This window comes from Alligator mississippiensis, chromosome 2 (genome assembly GCF_030867095.1).
Source record: "Alligator mississippiensis isolate rAllMis1 chromosome 2, rAllMis1, whole genome shotgun sequence".
In the NCBI taxonomy this organism is placed as follows: Eukaryota; Metazoa; Chordata; order Crocodylia; family Alligatoridae; genus Alligator; species Alligator mississippiensis.
In genome coordinates this window covers 206,034,095-206,052,811 of record NC_081825.1, presented here as the reverse complement: position 1 = coordinate 206,052,811, position 18,717 = coordinate 206,034,095, and the positions used below count along the sequence as shown (strand labels likewise).

The 18,717-nt window shown below is 38.0% G+C and overlaps 1 protein-coding gene across 2 annotated transcripts in view; it reads left to right on the top strand.

Annotated features, from left to right (window-relative positions):
• The window catches only part of ELP4 (elongator acetyltransferase complex subunit 4), a 254,007-nt gene that overhangs the window by 114,646 nt on the left and 120,644 nt on the right, over window positions 1-18,717 (top strand). For both annotated transcript variants that reach the window (XM_014602118.3, XM_059722715.1), the window contains 2 exons: window positions 1,657-1,765; window positions 4,461-4,567. In XM_014602118.3, coding sequence (XP_014457604.1) covers window positions 1,657-1,765; window positions 4,461-4,567 — 216 coding nt within the window. The remainder of the gene's footprint in view (window positions 1-1,656; window positions 1,766-4,460; window positions 4,568-18,717) is intronic.

Genomic DNA, 18,717 nt, shown 5'->3' with positions numbered 1-18,717 from the left:
CTCTTGGTTGGACTTTTTGAAGGGTTCTTGGCTGGAGTCTTCTCAGGAGTCTCGGCTGCAGGTTTTTCTGGAGTCTTGTCTGCTTTCTTAAAGGCAGTGTCCAAGGAATTTTGGGCAGATGTTCTCCAGGGAGATGGATGACACAGCAAACTTGTTTGCTGGCATGGCATGGTGTCAGATCAAGTGTTGTAAAGTCAAAACTGACATCAGAAAGTTGAAAAAGGGTGTCAATTTATAAACGTTGTAAGTGCGAAACATTGTAACTCAAAACGTTATAAATAGAGGATTGCCTACATTCTAAAATTAAATAATGGACCTACAAACAGGATGCATCTACATGTGCACTTTGCTGCAGAGTAGACTAATTAGCTCCATAGTAAAGCATCAGAGTCTACACGTGTACCCATGAATGACGCATGCTCCTGGAGGCTGGGGGGAGTGCACGTTGACCGCCCACAGACAGCAGTGGCAGTGGCAAGTGGGGAGCTCCCGTAGGCAGCTGCAGTGGTATGAGAGGCAGGGTGGGGGGTGAGTGGCGAGCACCAACCAGCGGTCAGCAACCACCCGCAGACACTGGTGGCAGTGATCGGCGACTGCCTGCAGATGCTTCCGGTGGTGTTGGTGGCGAGGGAGGGGTGGTTAGCAGTGACCACCCACAGGCAGTCGGCGGTGTCTACGGGTGGTTGCTGATCGCTGGTTGGCAGGTGCACTGCCAATATTGGGGTGCGTGTGCACCTGCGATCAAATGTATGTGCAGACAGTGACCTCTGAGTGCAGATTGTGCCTGATCAGCCCAGCCAACCAGGGGATAGACCTCCGGGTCCTGCCAACCCCTCCACCACCTGATGCTGCCACCTGGACTGTGTCCCCTGCCAGTCCAGGGCTGCTCTGTTCAAATTGCTGCTCTCGGGCACACGTGTAGACACTGCGCCTAGAGCAGTGTACTCCAGCTCATATGCCTTTGGAGTACATCGTGTTGTGTTAATTGCACATGTAAATGTATCCACAGAGTAGCTGATTTAAAGCAGAAATGGTAATGTACTCTTAATATATAAGATAATCACTGCTAAATTTACAAATGTATTGAAAAATGGCAATATGAATTACAGTATAGTATGCTGAGCTTTCTGATTTAAAAAAAATTACAAATGGCTGAAAATATTACATATTTTTAATAAAATCCATTATCTTTCGCTTCTCCAGCTAACCATATAAATAAATGCATTTGTGTGTAATAGCATATCTAATGTGTATATTATATTAAAATTCATGTCCACAGTTACCAGGATTTCCAAAATACAAGTGGTAGTTGGGCATCTTGCTCTCAGAGAAAGTCAGTTAGAGTTAGGTATCTAACAGCCAATATATGCCTGTAAAAATATTCCTATTTACAAATAAGTGCGTAAGTTACAATAAGATTTAGAAAAAATGTGGAATTAGGCTCCAAGAAGCAATTTTACTATATCTTCATACATAGTGAGGGAATGTTTTCCCTTAGATGTAGATTACTAAAGCCTTTTTATTTTTATGTTATTTCTAGGTATTGATGACCTATTTTCACTTCAGTTTGTCATTGAGAAGAGAGAGACTTATTCTGTGAACATTAATTACATTTTTCATCACATAGGATATGTATTTTGTTCCCATGTCTTACAGAATAAAGCAATTATGGAACGTGTAACAAACTTGTCAGATACGGTAGTTGGTCTTGAATCATTTATTGGCTCTGAGAGAGAAACCAATCCATTATACAAGGATTACCACGGTAAGTTCCATCCTTAGCAATGCAAAAAGTCTACCCTGAGTGCTTCTAGGGCACTTAACAGCTTACCCTCCAATTGCAGTATCTGCCATTAGGTATCATTTGATTTCATTTTGGAATATACCTCTTAAATGTTTCTCCTTGCTAACCAGTCTTGAGTTAGGCAATTTTTCAGTAAAGTGCATTAAGGCTGCAAAGGAAACATGGCAACTCCTTGCATGTTGTCAAGCCATATTACTGAGGCATGGCTCAATCAGATGTACATCTCAACAGGCAGGCTTTGGGGAATTCACATGCAGAGGAGGCTTGACAATCATCTGACCAGTGAGCTGAACTTGTCATGAAATCAATAGTTTTGATCTGCCAAGTTTTAAATAGAGAACATGGGGGAAAATAATTTATTATATTAAAGTGAATTAATTGCTAAATGATACGGCATGCAAAAATATGTCTAAAAATATTGTTTACTGCTTTTAAATTAGGCCGTTATGCTATCCATTGTAGTAAAAGAAGAAATTTGTTAATTCAAAAAATATAATAAACTTTTTTTTTTATAGGCATTTACTATTTTTCTGGTCTTTCAAATTATTTATCTTCAAAATTAATTGGTATTTAATCATGTAGTTCTTTGCAGAAAGATTTTATAAAAACTTTTTGCAACAAATCTATTTAAAGCTATCTGCAAGATTAGAAGTTATACATAGCCCAAGCCAGTGAATAACAAACAGTTTTAGCTAATCCAGAGTGGTGCTCTGAGTGTGCATAAATTACGGCTATTATTATTGTGATACTACTGTAGTTCCATGGAAACCTCTAGTCTAAAGACTGAACTGCTTATTTGAAGCCTGCTGTAAACATGTAAGAATGTGGCAATGTTTTTTTTTTTTCCATGCTACAGAAAATGAAGCAAAGATGGTGTTGAGGAATAGTGTGTACAGCTGTATGTGTTGATGTTCTACTTTCATAAATTAGAGTACAACCCTTTTGAATAAAGAAAATATAACGTACGTTTGATTGTCAAAAGTAGCATCTGAAAACCCAGCTGCAAGGAAAAATGCTTCAAAACAATTTGCCTGTTTATTTTTCAAATTTTGTAGGACTTTTGTGACATTTGATCATTCTGATATGATTCCATGAATTTACTATTTTTTCTTGGTAGTGTCTTCTAAGGAAAAATATGGCTTTCTTAGTATTTATTTCCTACTTTAAGAATTCATATTAAACACTTGGCTTGTGAAAAGCCAATTTTATTAATTAGTTAGGTCCTCTTATGGATAACTTTTTTACCACTAAGAATTCATCAGGTTATGTAGATCAGAAATTGTCTAATGGATTTAGACATTCTCGCCTAAGAACTTTCCTATGTGATGATGTATTATTAACTGTAGACAATGAAAGATTGTGGGTCCAGATAAACAACGTTTATTAGACCTTTTGATAACATTGCAATTTCTTTTTTTATATTCTTTAATTTTGCTAATTTAATAATTTTATGGGGCCTACAATTTTACATTGTTTGTGAAAGGCCAGTGACAAGGTAAGAATGGTACTTATATTCCTTTACTAAATATGTATAAAAATACTTAAACAATTGTCTTGGGTTGTACCTGCTCCATCAGAACTAAATTATGTACATAATCCTTAGTGAATTGGGATAAAGATGGTTTGTTGGGGTTTTTTTTTACTCTAAAATATTTTTCAAAGAATATGAAAAAAAAATTATAGCTGATATAAAAGTTATACTTGTTTTTAAAACAATATTTAAAATAAGGAAGTTGCTTATCTTATGTCATACTTCATGCTGTATTTTTTTTTCTTTATAGCTGCTATTTTCAAGAGAGATCCATTTCTAAATGAATGTAACACTGCATTTGCCAGTGTTTTCATTTAGACACTTTGGATTTGTGACTATCAAATGTAGGCCAGTAATTGAGAAGCCTTGTAGAATATTTCTAGTTTTCAACTGTAGAAAATGACCCCTGGCTTATTCACAAACTATATTAGGCTGCACAAAAACCATCCAACGTCCTTGTCAGAAAAAATCAACTTGAGTTTCCACTGACAGAATGCAGAGCTCACAATGTACATAAGTGTACTGTTATAAAAACTGTAGCAGCTATCTAAACCTCTCTCCCTTGTGTTGGCATGATATAGGAGTTAAAATGTATCAAAGAGTGTGTTCTAAAATGCTGCTGTTAACAACAGGGGTTTTTTTAAGTCATTATCAAGGTGCACAATGAAATACTTTTCATTACAGCTTCACTGGTTATCAGTAACCCATAAGTCTTGTTTTGCTGGCTGCTTACTGGTGCATTTAATAAAATAAAGATCACTCAGTGGTGCCGTGGGCAGCATGCAAGGTGATAGCCATATTTGCTTACTGTAAATACAAGAGAAAATCACACACAAACCGGCTGTAGTTTTGACAAGTATTAAGATCCCTCTTTACATCTGTACTTCTGTAGCAAAGTGCAATTAGTTTTCCTCGCACAAGGATTTCTGTTTATCTTATTCTGCTTGATTACTTGAGTATAATCGCACCGTTTGCTTCATTGCTCCTGGTAGTAAGCTCCAGTTTAAAAAGGGGAGGATGAGTGTGTGTAAATATACAGAATTCTGCTGTAAGACTCTTTAATTTATGCATCTGGATAACAGCATTTCTTTTTTTTTTTTCCTTCTTTACTTTTATTTCAACAAGGCTTGATTCATATACACCAGATTCCTCAGCTTAATAGCTTGATCTGTGATGTATCAGACACGAAGGACCTGGCTTTTAGATTAAAAAGGAAGCTATTCACCATTGAGGTAAGAGAACCAGTTTTTTCACTATATTTAGAATGTGAAAAATGGAGCTAACTTCTCTCTTTTTTGAAATATGTTATATTTGCATCAGATACTGTATGTCTATTTAAGTAGAATTTTCCTATTGAGAATTGCTTTATGGGATATAATATTGTCTAAAAATGTTCCCTATGCTACAGCAATTTAGACTATGCATATACAGTTTATTTTGTTTTAAAATGTACATAGAAAGTAGGCCACAACCTTCAATAACAAAGCATGACATATTTCTAAGGATGTCAGGAACATGTTTAATTAAATGTTAATGACTTGCTCTTAGTTGTGTTAGTGGGTGGGAAAGAAGCTACATGTTATTACCCCAGTTGAGAGAATTTAATGTATAACACTGTCTAAAATTGTGTGTGGCATGAGGGATAAGTGTCCTTATCAGTATTCAGAAGCCATTTTCTTTGCATTACTGAAATCACCTTTAGCTCTTTTATGTCATTTTAAACACAGTATCATTTTCACTAATGTCCTTAAGTAAATTTTCTACTAAATTTAAACTTTTTTCCCGTGACCTTTATTCAGACAGTCCTGATAGAAGGCAGCAATACAAAAGATGTATTTCATTTTAATCTTGCTAAAGAGCAAAATGAACATAGAACTATTAAGCAATTAGAGTAGATGTATTTATTAACCAAGTAAATGCTCAGAGAACGGAGATGGCTTTTTGGGTGATGTGATAGTCATCAGTACAGTCTGCACAATTTTTTAACAAAGGCATAAAACAGCCAAGCAGCCCTGACGAACCATTTTGTTTAATCTCTTTTCAAATGAAAAGCTCTTAAGCAGGCCACTTGTCTTAACTGCTTGAAACCATAAAAAGAGAATTGCCACCAATAAATTAGCATATTTTTTACTTCATCACCAAATGATGGTCAATGTGGCTTGGCACTGCTTTGGTGTTTGGGACTTCACCCTTAAGTGACCACTTTGGCCCTTATTTGACCCTCTGCCCTCTTTAGCTGGCCACTTGATAAGGTAACTTAAGAGTTCTCTCCCTTTTTTCTCCTCTCTCCCTCTTCACAATTGCAAGTAGCCCTAACCTATAAATCATTGAAAGGGCCCTATCAAGTGACAAATTAAGATGCCCTCCTCCTAATTAATGGTCATCAATGTCCTTAATTATCTAATCCTATTGAGGGTAGTTAATAGTTAATCAGGCAGCCAGTTCTTCAAGCAGGTCATCTCTGCATGAGTGCTAGAAGTTTTTCAACTGGAGACACTCCCTTGAAAAGCCATTTAAAGGCAATTGCATGAAGAAGCCTGTGGTTTTTTCCTAAACACAAATTCTTTTCTTTTTTTTCATTTCTCAGAAAATACAGTTAATGGAACCAAGCATTGTAGTGATTTAAACTATTTTAACATCATTTAAGTTTATCAAGACTATCAGGCTTGTTTACTCTATACTGAAAGTGGGTGAACCTATTTTTCATGCTAGGTTTTAAAATACAGAGCTGTAGCTTCAGTAATACAAGCAGACATGCCACATCATTTTCTGCTTTATTGAATTCACACATCCTTTAGCTGTGTATTGGAATATTTGACTGTTTCTTAACATGAAGCCTAAATAAGAAGATTGGAGCTTTATATTTCTATAGAACCAAACCATGAGGCTCCATATAAAAATGCCATTAGCCAATGAATAAAGGAGTCTGAATTAGTTGTGTAATAGAATCTTTGAAAAAAATTGATACTGTACAAATATGTGGACGACCATTTTAACAATTTCCGCCATCATTGTTCAAATGGGACTCCTTTTGAAGCCCATTTTGAAAACGCTTTAAGTTCTTGTTGTGGATAAACTTTCTACAAGCCACACTGAGGCAAGCCAGTTCTTTTTTTAACAAATGGAATCATTATCCTACTGTGTGATATTCCTCTACATCAAACTACATAAACTACTCCTTTCTGTATTAAATGGGAAAGCCAAGTATATTTTTCTGCCCAGGGCAAGAAGGTTTTTTGGAAAAAGGGGGGGAAATAAAGAAAAAAATGGAATTTCTGAATAGGATAGTTCAAAACTGGTTACTGTAGTCAGGAAGTGACGGGTCAGCAATTTATTTCCAATCAAAAACATAAGCCCAATCAAACAAGGTATGTTATTACAAAACAATGTCATCTGAACAGATACAGTTTAGACAGTTATAGTCTTGTTTGGTAAAATAAGAAAATATATTTAACTATGTTAACTATTTTAGACAGTATCACAGTATTTTTGTAAGGAGGAACAGTTAACCGTGTTAATCTGACGTCAGGCACAAGGCAGGGCAGGGTGACATTTTGGAGAACAAATAAAGAGGAGGTGTCACCCCGCTCACCAAAATCTTTGTACAGACAACCTTCGCTTAGCGCTGTTTCACTTAGCGCTATTTTGGTGTAGCGCTCCAATTGGTGTAGCACTTTAAATTGATATCTAATTTCACTAATCTCTCAGCGAATTTCGTTATAGCGGTCGCCATCTTAGGTCATTAAAAACACTTGTGGTTGTCATCTTGGGTTGTCATATACTTTTGGTTTCGCTTAACACTTGTTTTTTCAGGGACCAATTAAGAGCACTAAGTGGGGGTTGCCTGTATAGTTTGTTAAACCTATTTGGGATGGTGGTGTTGAACTTTGAATACACATACCTAAAAACAGATTATAATTGCTGAGATAGGAATTCATACCACGTGACTTGTGACAGATTGCTTCAAGGAGCTTTTCGTCACTAGACTATTATTTCTCAGTGCCAACATGTGTAATGTGCTTGGGAAAAAAGGCTTTTTATCTCCTAATTGTAATCACAGAAAAGCTGTCAAATTTCCTGTATCATCATACTGTCAACTTTTAATCTATCTACTGTGAATAGCAAATCTGGGGCTCACCAGTAAGATTAACTACATACAGTTTGGCTCTCATCAGTGAGAAAGCATAGGTGTCATACCTGTTTTAGATTTTGTTTCATAGAAATGGTCTTAGCACTTTATGGCACAGTTTAGTTGTTAAATGTATCACACAATTTACCAAAGTTAAAATAGTTGTTTTACAAGGATGTTTCTTAGTTTTAAGGTTTGGCAAGTTTTAAGGTTTGGCAAGTTTTTGGTTAGCTTTTAAAGATATGCTCCATATGAGTCTTCTTAAATAATAACAACTATTTGTAAAATGGATATATGATAAAAAGTATAGCGCTTTCTAGATTCCCCAAAACCTTTACTTTTTTAGTGGCAAAATATTATATATAAAATATCAGAAAAAAACTATCTAATATGCATGCTACTTTAAAGGACACACAATGTTAAGTTAGCCTGTCTAATCCTATTTCTTCCCGCTTTGGAATCTTAATTAGAAGGAGATAAAAACCATCATTTGACTAAATTATTGTCTTGAATCTGTAGCGAAAGGTATAATCCGCAATTGGGCCAATTAGTGTACCCCATAGTTAGCTATGCTGAGGCAGGCAACTTGATTAGATCTGACACCAGCCTAGTTCCCACTGTTGTTTTGCCAGGTATGATGGTCAGACTTCAAAGGGTTTGAGGCATCAGCAGGGCAAGGTTTGGAGGCCAGCTTAGGTCCGGTTGTTAATCTCTCTGCTAAAACCACAGCAGCCCTCGCACAAAACAAGCTTACACGACACAATCATGCGGTATTAAAGTTTGGGTTGAGTCATGCCAATTTGCCTTTGATTTTCTGATGATTGACCAAAAGATGGCTACATAACTAGACACATACTGAAAGTTTACTGATTAGGTAAGTTCCCCAAATATTTGAAATATTTCTTGATTTCTCAGTTAAATGATATGACAACCTATTTAATGTAGTCAAACTTTCCGGTAGAATATGGCTTGAAATTACTTTTTGTTTTCTCTGTGCTTCTAATTGAGTCCAATTTTTTTCAGATTTTAATAGGGTTTTTTTAATAAATTAATCTGACTTTCACAGTTTTCTTTGATATAACTTTTTCATTATCATTTCAAAACCCTTCTTTATCAAAAATAAAGGAAACCATTTCTAAAGTATAGGCTTTTTTTAGATGCCTGTAGACCTCTGGGGAAATGTTGATTATGTATAGTCCTTTTATTTTCATCTACGGAGTCCTTTTATTTTCATCTACAGCTGTTCATATAAAGGGAATTTCCTCATAATTATTTTCCACTTAAATGTTGAGTAAAGTGTTGTTCCACTGATGTGATTACATAAGTGTTCCTTTCTTTTGCATTCTGATTTGTTCAAATATTGCAGTAACAGTGACATGTTTCCATTCTGAGAAAAGCCTAGGGCTGCTTTAGTATTATTCCAAATGATTGAAATTGCCATCTTGCTGACTTTCCCTTAGGCAGCTTAAGGCCTGTTTACTTTTGTATTTGTTTCACGTGTTCCCTCTGAGTTTGGCTGGCAAGACATCATTACCTGGTTTGACAAGACAGTTGGAATAAGATTCATATTTTATTAATTCACTTTTGTTACTCTGGTTATCATAAACGCCTAGACTGTATATGCTTAAATTTAGTAAATACAGAAAAATGTTTACAGATGAGAAATTTTAAATTATAATCTCATAATACTGATTTCTTTAAAACCATCAAATAAGTAATTTGGTAGGCAGTTTGCAAGGTAACTTGTTATCTTAATGATTTTACATGATATGTTTTGCCTAAGCATAGAATATATTTTATTGTTTATAGTACATTCGTTCTCTATTTAGATCAGTACATGTATTAATAACAATGAACAACGTTTTGGTTTTAAAAAGGTGTATAGCACCTGCACACAAAGTAGAGGAATAAAGTTTTAGAAACTATTTTCATAAAACCATTCTGTTTAAAACCCAGGATCATAGTGGTAAGTTGCCAGACCTTAATACGAAAAGCCAGGGGTCACAGCCGTGAAAGGTATTCCCTGAGGAGAACTGAAGAAAATAGAGGAAAGAACTGGAATCCTCTTATGGCAGTAAATTTGCAATTTTTCTCAATAGTGGAAATGTACAGACTACTGTGAGATATTCTGCATCAGTAGTGAATTCTATCTTAATGTCACATCCAGATTAAAAAGCTATGTATTTGGGGAGAAGTCTAGAAAAGTAAGTAATTGTGTATGTGTATATGTTTGCATATTTTTGTTGTTGTTTTGTTTTTTTACTGCAACCTCAGGACACTATTACAGTGTTGTAGAATAGATAATTACTAAAACTGGCTAGCCTTTCAGACTATTAGTTGCAACTAAGCAGTAATTTCTGTGTTACACACACAGTAGTGACATTAGGAAAATGATGAATGTGTTGAGTAACCTTAAACTGGAAGCATTCCTCATGTAAACATCAAATCTTGAGATTCTACTTTCTCTTAAAGATCAAAGGTGACAAATTCAAGGAATTTTGGCTATGACTGCTTCTGAGAATCTGCACCTGAATTCCCCTTCTTTCATATTCTTGCTGTATTCCTCTCTCATTTTTATCCCCACAAAGGCAGTGGGACTGAGAGTTAGGAGTTAAGCACTACTACACTGTGGCTTAATCAGAATGGCTTAATAAGGCCAAACCAAAGCCGCTCTCTTTTCCCAGAATCTGTTTAAGGTATCTGCAGTGTTCTGCTAGTTCACAAATGAACTTAAGGTCTCCTTTCTTGTTCTCAGTGTGTTTGCATATCCTGGTAGCATATTGTTATGCAAGGCACCCTGAAATATTGAGGTATCATTAACTAGCTCCATGAGAAAAATAACAACAGAATATTGACTCAGGATAATAGCACTAAACTGTTTTCACTGGTGTGACAAATTAGTAATCGTCAGCATACATGCATTTTTGTGTGCATTTTAATACCCATACATAGATCAAGTTTTAGATATTTTAGGGGGAAATGTTATGTCTATGTATGGCTACATCTGTTTAGCTATTTTTTCTTATGCTCTTCTTCCAAGAAATTGAAGGAATTCTCTACTCTCAGCAGCTTTTTTTCATGATGCATTTGAAATTGCTGAAGTATTTTAGGCAACATTTTAAAGGAAAATATAGTCTATAATCTGCATGTATAAACTAGAGTCAAAATATATTTTTATTTAAACTTTACTAAAAAGTGTTACAGTTTCCTAGTCATTGGTCAGTAAAATATTGAACAGAATTTTTGTTCATTGAGATGAACTGCAGGAGGAGGATGAACTAAATCCTATACTTGAGGGTTAACTAAATTCTTATATTGTGCACTGCATGTACAACAATATTTGGGGAAGCAGGAAGATATGCTTTTTTGTGTAAGTAGCACCTCCCTGTGTTTTTAAAGATTGCACTGCAGTCTAATTCTGGGGGGTTTTGTAAGTATGATGAGGCCTCATTACATCTCAAAATGGAATCTTATTTTTACCAGGCTGGATGACACATTGTTATCAGATGAGTCCTTGTGTATGGATTTACTTGTAAGGTGGGTAGAACCACGTTGGAATCCTTGGTTTCTAAAAAGTTGAGGAACGAGGGCTTGTTGGTGTTTCAAAAAGCATTATTTTAAAGGTAGTAGAACTGAGTAGTAGCTTATTAGGATTTGATATCCAGATATTTGCCTTCTCTTAAAAAGCAAATATGCTTTGAAATTATATGAAAATATATGCTGTAGTTTCCATATTTGGATTTACATTTGTCATCAAACTATTGAGGTTCTACTTCCACTTAGGGATCAAAGGTGACAAATCAAAGGAACTCTGGCTGTACTTACCTAGGAAAAAGAGTGAAGCAGAATAATCCATTACAATGCAGGTTAATGCCAGCTTCATCAGAATTGCTCCAAACTGTGGCATTGACATCTGTGTTCATTCCCCCTTACGCTGTTAATTCAAATGTTTTTAGAAGCATAGACAAAGATGGTAATGATCTTCAGCATTCCTTCACTTAAAATTTAAAATACCCTTTCCTAACCAAGAAGCCCTCTGCAAAATTAATTCTATCATTATTCCTTGCTCCCTTCTGCATTATTTCATTTAGTAGCCAGTTCAGGTTCTTTTTACCTGGTATGGTGTACTTCACTGAATTGTTTTGTCAGATGCTGTCAAGCCAACCTACCATTGTTAAAGAAAATCAAACTAAATCATTTTGGCATGAGCCTTCCAGGAATAAGGCACAGAATATGAAGGGTTTGATGAAATCAAGGATTTGATTTCAATATTGTAAAAGACTGCCTGTCAAAAATGTATTACATTCTTTCAAATAATTTTGAATAAATAAATGGGTTTTAAATTCTGACAGTACACTTTAGATAAAGTTTTGGCTTATTATTTTTAAATTATCATTACTTTGGCTAAAATAATACTTGAAAAGCAGCTCCTTAAAAAAAACTCTGAATATTGATGATGCATAGAACATAATAAATCAAGTTATAAAATCTCTGTATTCCACTGTATTTAAAACTATGCTGTATCATTGTATAATGAAGCAAAGGTGAAATTCCTGAATCTGAATATACTAAGAAATTGTAGTCTTAAAATTTTGCCAATAATATTTCAACAATTAATACTAAGTAGTCCCAGATCACCTTCATTGGCAGATTTGGCAATTAGTGTATGATGACAATATTATCAAACAAACATCAAAACACATTTCTTAAAAATTCTAATTTCTAGATTAGATTTTTTTTAACATATCCCAAATATATAGAGAGCGCGTGCCATTAAATTCCTCCAGACTCGTACTTAATGTTTAATGCAATGGTTCTGCAATTCCATTTCAATGAAGTTCTGTCTGTGTTTGTTTGAACAGTACCCTTTAGTTTTTGTTCAGAAATATTTATACTGTAGTTGTGTTGTAGTAATGGAAGAGCAAGTAACAAAGCCATTATCGCAATTAAAGGTCACTTGTACATATTGTAATGGATCGCTCATTCGCAAGATCTGTGTTAAGGGTCAGTGCTACAGCATGAAATGGATTGCCCTTGTTCAGCCTGTAAATAAATGGGTCAAATTATCTCGTATTTGCCAGGTAAAAAAAGAGGTTGAAATACTCCCAGTTAGTTAATTTTAGAAGATACACATTATGAATGAGTTGACTAGGTTCAAAGGTAGATTTTTGGTATGCATATTGTTAGTAAGGTTAGAAATATCATGTATCAAAATGTAATGCGTTTTCCATGAAAACTTGTAGCACTTAATGTTTCATTGTTGATAGTTAATAACTTTGAGAAACTGAAAATGCTCCTTTTTTTGTTTATATAATATTCATTAAAGTCAAGTCCTGGCAGCCAGTCAGCTAATAAGGCCTATTACTTTTTGAGTAACAGTGCTAAAAAATAGAAGTTTGATAAAATTCTAAATTCAAATATATAATCAAACTAAATCATAGACAAAAAATATGCATGCGATAAACCCATTGCCAACACTGATACATAAAGTAGATATTGTGCCTTTGGTTATATCCAAAGATTAGCTATGATTTTTTTCTTGTTGGGCTCAAAATCAAAGGGAATGGGGTGACTCCTGATAAGAAAATTGAGGGTAGTATTTCAGTATCAACTAAAGAAGTTAGGAACCAAGGACCACATTTAAAATGGAATTTAAGTGAACTGTAGATGGGTAGATTCAAAACTGTGATCCCCAAAACCTCTGATCAGCAGCCAGGTAATTCTGAAGGCATCTGAATTAACTAGGTGCCTCCCTTTTTGACCTGAATGTTCCTTAAGCTTTCTGAGTGATCATGTTACTAAGAGTAATATAAGGGTATTGTATGGGCATGCAGGGAGAAAATCAGGAAAGCCATGGCACAATTTGAGATACAACTGGCAAAGGATAACAAAAGGCAATAAAAAGGGATTTTACAAGTGTGTCAGAAGTAAAAAGGAAGGCCAAAGAAAATGTTAGGATCTGTACTGAATGATGAAAACGATATAGTTACGGATGATACCTGATTATGAGTGCAGTTGGCAGCAAAGATAGGGAAGGAGACAAACAGCCTAAAGTAGTAGATAACTTGTTAACAATCACTTTGAGAAGCTAGATGCTTTCAGATCAGGAAGCTCAAATGGGATGCACCTTTGAGTACTGAAGGAATGGTCACGGTGATTTCAGAGCCATTGGCTATCATCTTTGAGAGTGTATGGAGGTCAGTGAGGTCCTAAATGACTGGAAGAGGGCAACTATAGTGCCTATCTTTAGGAAAGGCAAGACAGAGGATCTGGGGACTTATGGACCAGTCAAGCTGACCTCAATACCCAGAAAGAACAAGGAGCGGGTCCTCAAGGAATCCATTTCAGAGCACTTGTAGGAAAACAAAATGATTAGGAAGAGCTAATATGGATTCACCAAGAGTAAGTCATGCCTGACCCACCAGATTTCCTTCTAGAAGATGACAGGCTTTTTGGATGGCGAGGATGTGATATACCTTGACTTTTTTGCAAGGCATTTGACACTGTTTCCCATAACATTTTCATTAATAAGTTAAGGGAATACAGACTAGATGAAAGTACTGTCAGGTGGATACATAACTTGTTGGTTCATCATGTTCAATGAGTGGTGCAGTGTCTAGTTGGGGGAGGGTGAGATTACCCAAGGATCTGTCCTGGAGGATGGGATTGAGTGCACGCTTAACAAATTTGTGGATGACACCAGCTTTGGTAGAGTTGCAGGAACTCTGGAGGGTAGGGCTAGAATCCATAACTACCTGGATAAGTTGAAGAAATGGTCCACAGTCATTCAGATGAAATTCAACCAAGGTAAGTGCAAAGTCCTGGATAGATACAATCACTGCATGCACATATACAGATTGGGGAACAATTAGCTAGGCTGCAGTAGTGCAAAGAAGGACCTGGGGGTTGGAATGGACCAATATGAGGCAACAGTGTGCTTGTGTTGTGAGAAAAAAAGAAAAAGACAACATCATATAGGGATGTTTTTGCAGGAATTATCATTTGCAAATCCAAGGAAGTGATTCTTCTGCTGTATTCAGCGCTGGTGAGTCATCACCTGGAGTACTGTGGCCATTTTTGGGCCCCACAGTTCAAGAAGGATGTGGGTAGATCCAGTACAGTGAAGACAAAAATGATTAGAGGCCTAGAAAACATGATTTATGAGGAAAGGTTGAAAAAAACGTAGGATTATTTAGTCTCAAATCCCCCCTCAGTCTTCTCTTCTTCAAAGGCAATTATAGAGAGGATGGAGATAAGCTTTTCTATGTGGCTGTAGGGGACAGGACTAGAAGCAATAGCCTCAAACTGCAGCAGAGAAAACTTAGGTTGGAGATTAGGTAGAACTTTATCACTGTGAACTTGGAAAAAGGTAGTTAGCTGTGTTAGTCTGAAGCCAGGCAGAAGGCAGGTTCAGAGAGGTATAAGCTTTCACAGGCAACAGCTTACTTAAGAACTACTTTACTATGAGGGTAGTTAAGCACTGAAACTGGCTACATAGAATCTCCCTCTGTGGACATTTTTAAGAGCAGATTACATGGATACTTAACAGAGATTGTTTCATCAGGAATGATCCTTTCTTGAGCAGGGGGCTGAAGTAGATGACCTCCTGAAATGAGGTTCCTTGCATCTTTCCATTTTTGTGATCCAATCATCCTAGACCTATGTATTTGTCTCCTATGCATGTGCACTTTTAGAAGCTAAGTTCCTGGCTAAGTTTGGATCCAAAAACTAGGCAGTACAAAGACCAGATCCAGTTGGTATTCTTATAGCATGTCTAATGAGCATTAAATTCAGCATGAGCACAATAGCCACTTTAATCAAAAGCACTGCTAAAGATAGTGAAGATGACTGTGTTTTATGTAATAATTCTATTAGGGTGAAAGCACTTCCGCAGGTGTTCAGGTAACCTAGGTTTGAATCCCCATCAGCTAAAGGGGATTAAGGTGCCATAGGGATCCACATGTTTCACTTGTCAGAAGAGCATCTTCACCATTAGTTATAAACAAAGCTACGTGGGGCAACCTTCCCACTTCTGGGCTACTGGGCAGCAAAGAATGCAAGAATCATGGAGTCAGAAAAAGAATAAGGAAAAATGAATTTGTAGCATAGTAGCTAAAGCATTCATCTGGAACGGAGAAATTCTGGCTTTTGATAACTGATCCCTTGACATTTTAGTCATTTAAAATTCATGGGGTTAAAAAAAAAGCCTAGATTTAGAACCCAGTACTCCCCTCCCTCCTCACTTAACAGCCATGACTGCTAGACTGCAGTCAAGCTTCTTACATGTGCTTGCCTTCTTAATCATGACCTCATGAATCTTGGAAAAATGCCACTCAATGATTTATCAGTTTACAGGGTGTATCTACATGTGCATTAAATCCGGGTGCAGTTTACTCCTCAGTAAACTACACACAAATAAATGCTCTCAAGCAGGCATCCGCACGTGCAGGGAAGCGAGAGCAGATTTGCTGGTAATGGTACCAACTTGCACGTGCTCCCTGGGGCCCTGCAGTGGGTCACTGCCACCACCAGGGGGAGCTCTAGGCTTCTCCTGAGTGCTAGCCCAGGGGATGGCAGGGAGCACTGGGCCAAGAGACAGCTATCTTTTGGCCAGGGCTGAAACATTGCACTCTGTCCCGGGGGCTGCCTCCTGCCAGGGTGGGGACAATGCTCCCCTGCCCTGGTAGCAGGGAACTCCTGGCTGTGGCTCCCCAGTCAGGGGCAGGGAACTTAGAAAGAGCTGCAGAGGAGGGGCAGGTCCCGGCCCCCTACCCCGATCTGCCCGTGGGGTTGCTAGCAGCAAGCCCCAAATTCCTGACCCCTGCAGCTCCTTCCAAGCCCTGTGCCTCAATCACCCAGGGCTTGGGGCTGGGACTCTGACTGGGACGCTGACCCTTGATCACGTGGGGCAGATGTTAGGGAGTCTGCTCTCCATTCATGGAGCTGAGTGAGGAACAAGCTTCCCAGCCTGTTCCCCACCCAGCTCCACATACGGGACTGGGCAGGGAACAGGTTCCCCAGCTTAGGCTGGGCTAGATGTGAACCCTACAGATCGGGGAGTGAGGTACTGGAAGATCCTTATGTGAACCTGTAGGGTTCACATCTAGCCCAGCCTAGGCTGGGGAACCTGTTCCCTCTCCAATCTCAATGGCAAAGCGGGGACTGGGAGATAACACTCTCCCAGCTCCTGCTTCCTAATCACAATCTCAGAGTGGGGGGCTTGGAGCTCCCTGCTGCTGGGACAGGGAGACATAGTCCCCGCCTGGGCTCTAGTGGTGGAGCCTGCCCTGGCAGCAGGTAGCTTCCAGGGTCAGGGAGCAATCTCCCTTCCCCTGGTGGCCAGCTGACTGCGAGCAGATTTGTCCCCAGTCGAGTGTCTACACAAGCGCTACTATGCAGTTAGTAATTGGAAGTAAATTTGCTACTACATTTGCAAATAGCAAATTTACTCACAAGTAATGAGGTTTACTGCATTGTAAGTATGTGCACATGTAGATGCACATATTTACTGCACAGTTAATTATGCTACTGCACAGTAAATCATGTAGACGCACTCACAAAATACTAAACAATCACTGCTGTTTCCAAACTGTGTCTTGACAAGGTAAAAGTAAAACATAACACTGGTTTGGGTTAGAATGGCTGAAACTCAAAGCTCCATAGCACCTTAATTGGCTAGTGCTTCACGGTTCGACTCCAATAGAGGAGTTGTAGCTACTGAATTATGACTCCTGTCATTGAGACACTCTGTTGAAGTAGTAAGTAAATACAGGTAAAGAAAAATGGTTTTCTCAAGCCACTTACATTAAATGGTGATGGCATCCCACTCTGGGTGAATCCCAGAACTTAAGAAGCTTGGAAAAAAAGGAAAACAGAGTACTGTCTTCGGGAAGAATCCTAATATATGTTGTGCCTAAATTGCATATGCACACCATCATAACTTCAGTTTTTTGTTCTACTTTGCCCTGTGGTATAATAGAATTGCCTTGCATGCTTACCTGCTGAAAAGAGAAGAAGGGTCCTTCTGCGTTTTAGACAAGTAGCCTAGTGGTAAGGACACTAGACTGGGGAGCAGCCAAGAGAGCCAAAATTGGGGCCCAGAAAAACAAATCAAGGGGCCTACTGAGATGGATGTGACCTTGGATGGGAAAAGGCCCTGAGTTCTAGCTTGGACCCTTGTTCCCAATGTCATACAGACTTCCCTATCACTCTCCATCAATTTTATCCAGTGAATATTAAATGTAAGGTGTATTGTGGCTCAGCTTCAAAAGGAGGGCTCGAGTCTGGATAATGTCTTACCTGTGGCATGGTAGTTAGAGCACTTTGCTGGGAAGCAAGAGATGCAGGCGTAGAACCTGAGTGTCCCATTCCCTGGGCAAGTCCCTTGCTCTAAAGTGCAGGAGGATCCCATTCCTGGGGTGTCTAACACCCACTAGCTATGGGTTTTTGCTATGTTGCAATTTTGGGACTTACCTAGCCTTATGCATGTACATGACTGAGCATATGTCACTGCATACCCGCCCCACCAAGTATGCTCAGTAAACACATGGACACTTGTGTGTGCCCAGATCTCAGTTGCATGCTGTATACAAGTTCGTGTGTGCCATTTAGTCTTGTAACGTTAAATAGGAGTTAGGCGTTAGGGTCTTAGACACAAGTTATCCTGTTGGTCTAAAAGGGCACCTATGCATATGCAGCCAGGCTGATCTGATGCACTGTAATAATGGCGCCTAGAAGGAGACTTGATTATTCGAGTCTGCTGGAGCATGGTAATAACTGTGCTTCAGCAGATTCCAGAGTCACGTGCATCAGCGTCCCTGCATTGAAACATGGCTGCCAGAGCGCTTTCACTAAAGGTTGTTCGACGAGCTTTAGTTAAAGTGCCCCGCCACCATTTTTCAGCATGGGTAGGCTGTTGCATGTGATGCTCCGGATGTTTTAATTAGAGCAGCTCTCGGAGCCTCTCTAATTAAAGCAGCTCCCCACACACACTCCTGGAGCAAGTGTATAAATGCTCAAAGATTGCAAAGCATACTAAAAAAATCAGGAAAATTATCAGCTGTTTTTCCTTCATCAGTTACTAAAATTCAGTCACTGCTGGGATAAAATTTGATAACTGTGGCTAAGTACAGACATACCAAAAGCCTGAGCCTAATAAATGTAATCTTTGCAGGTTAGTTTAACCTGCATAGATTGAACCGAGAAACAAGTGTCTTGACATGCGCTTTTGATTCCACAAATGCAGCCCCATGT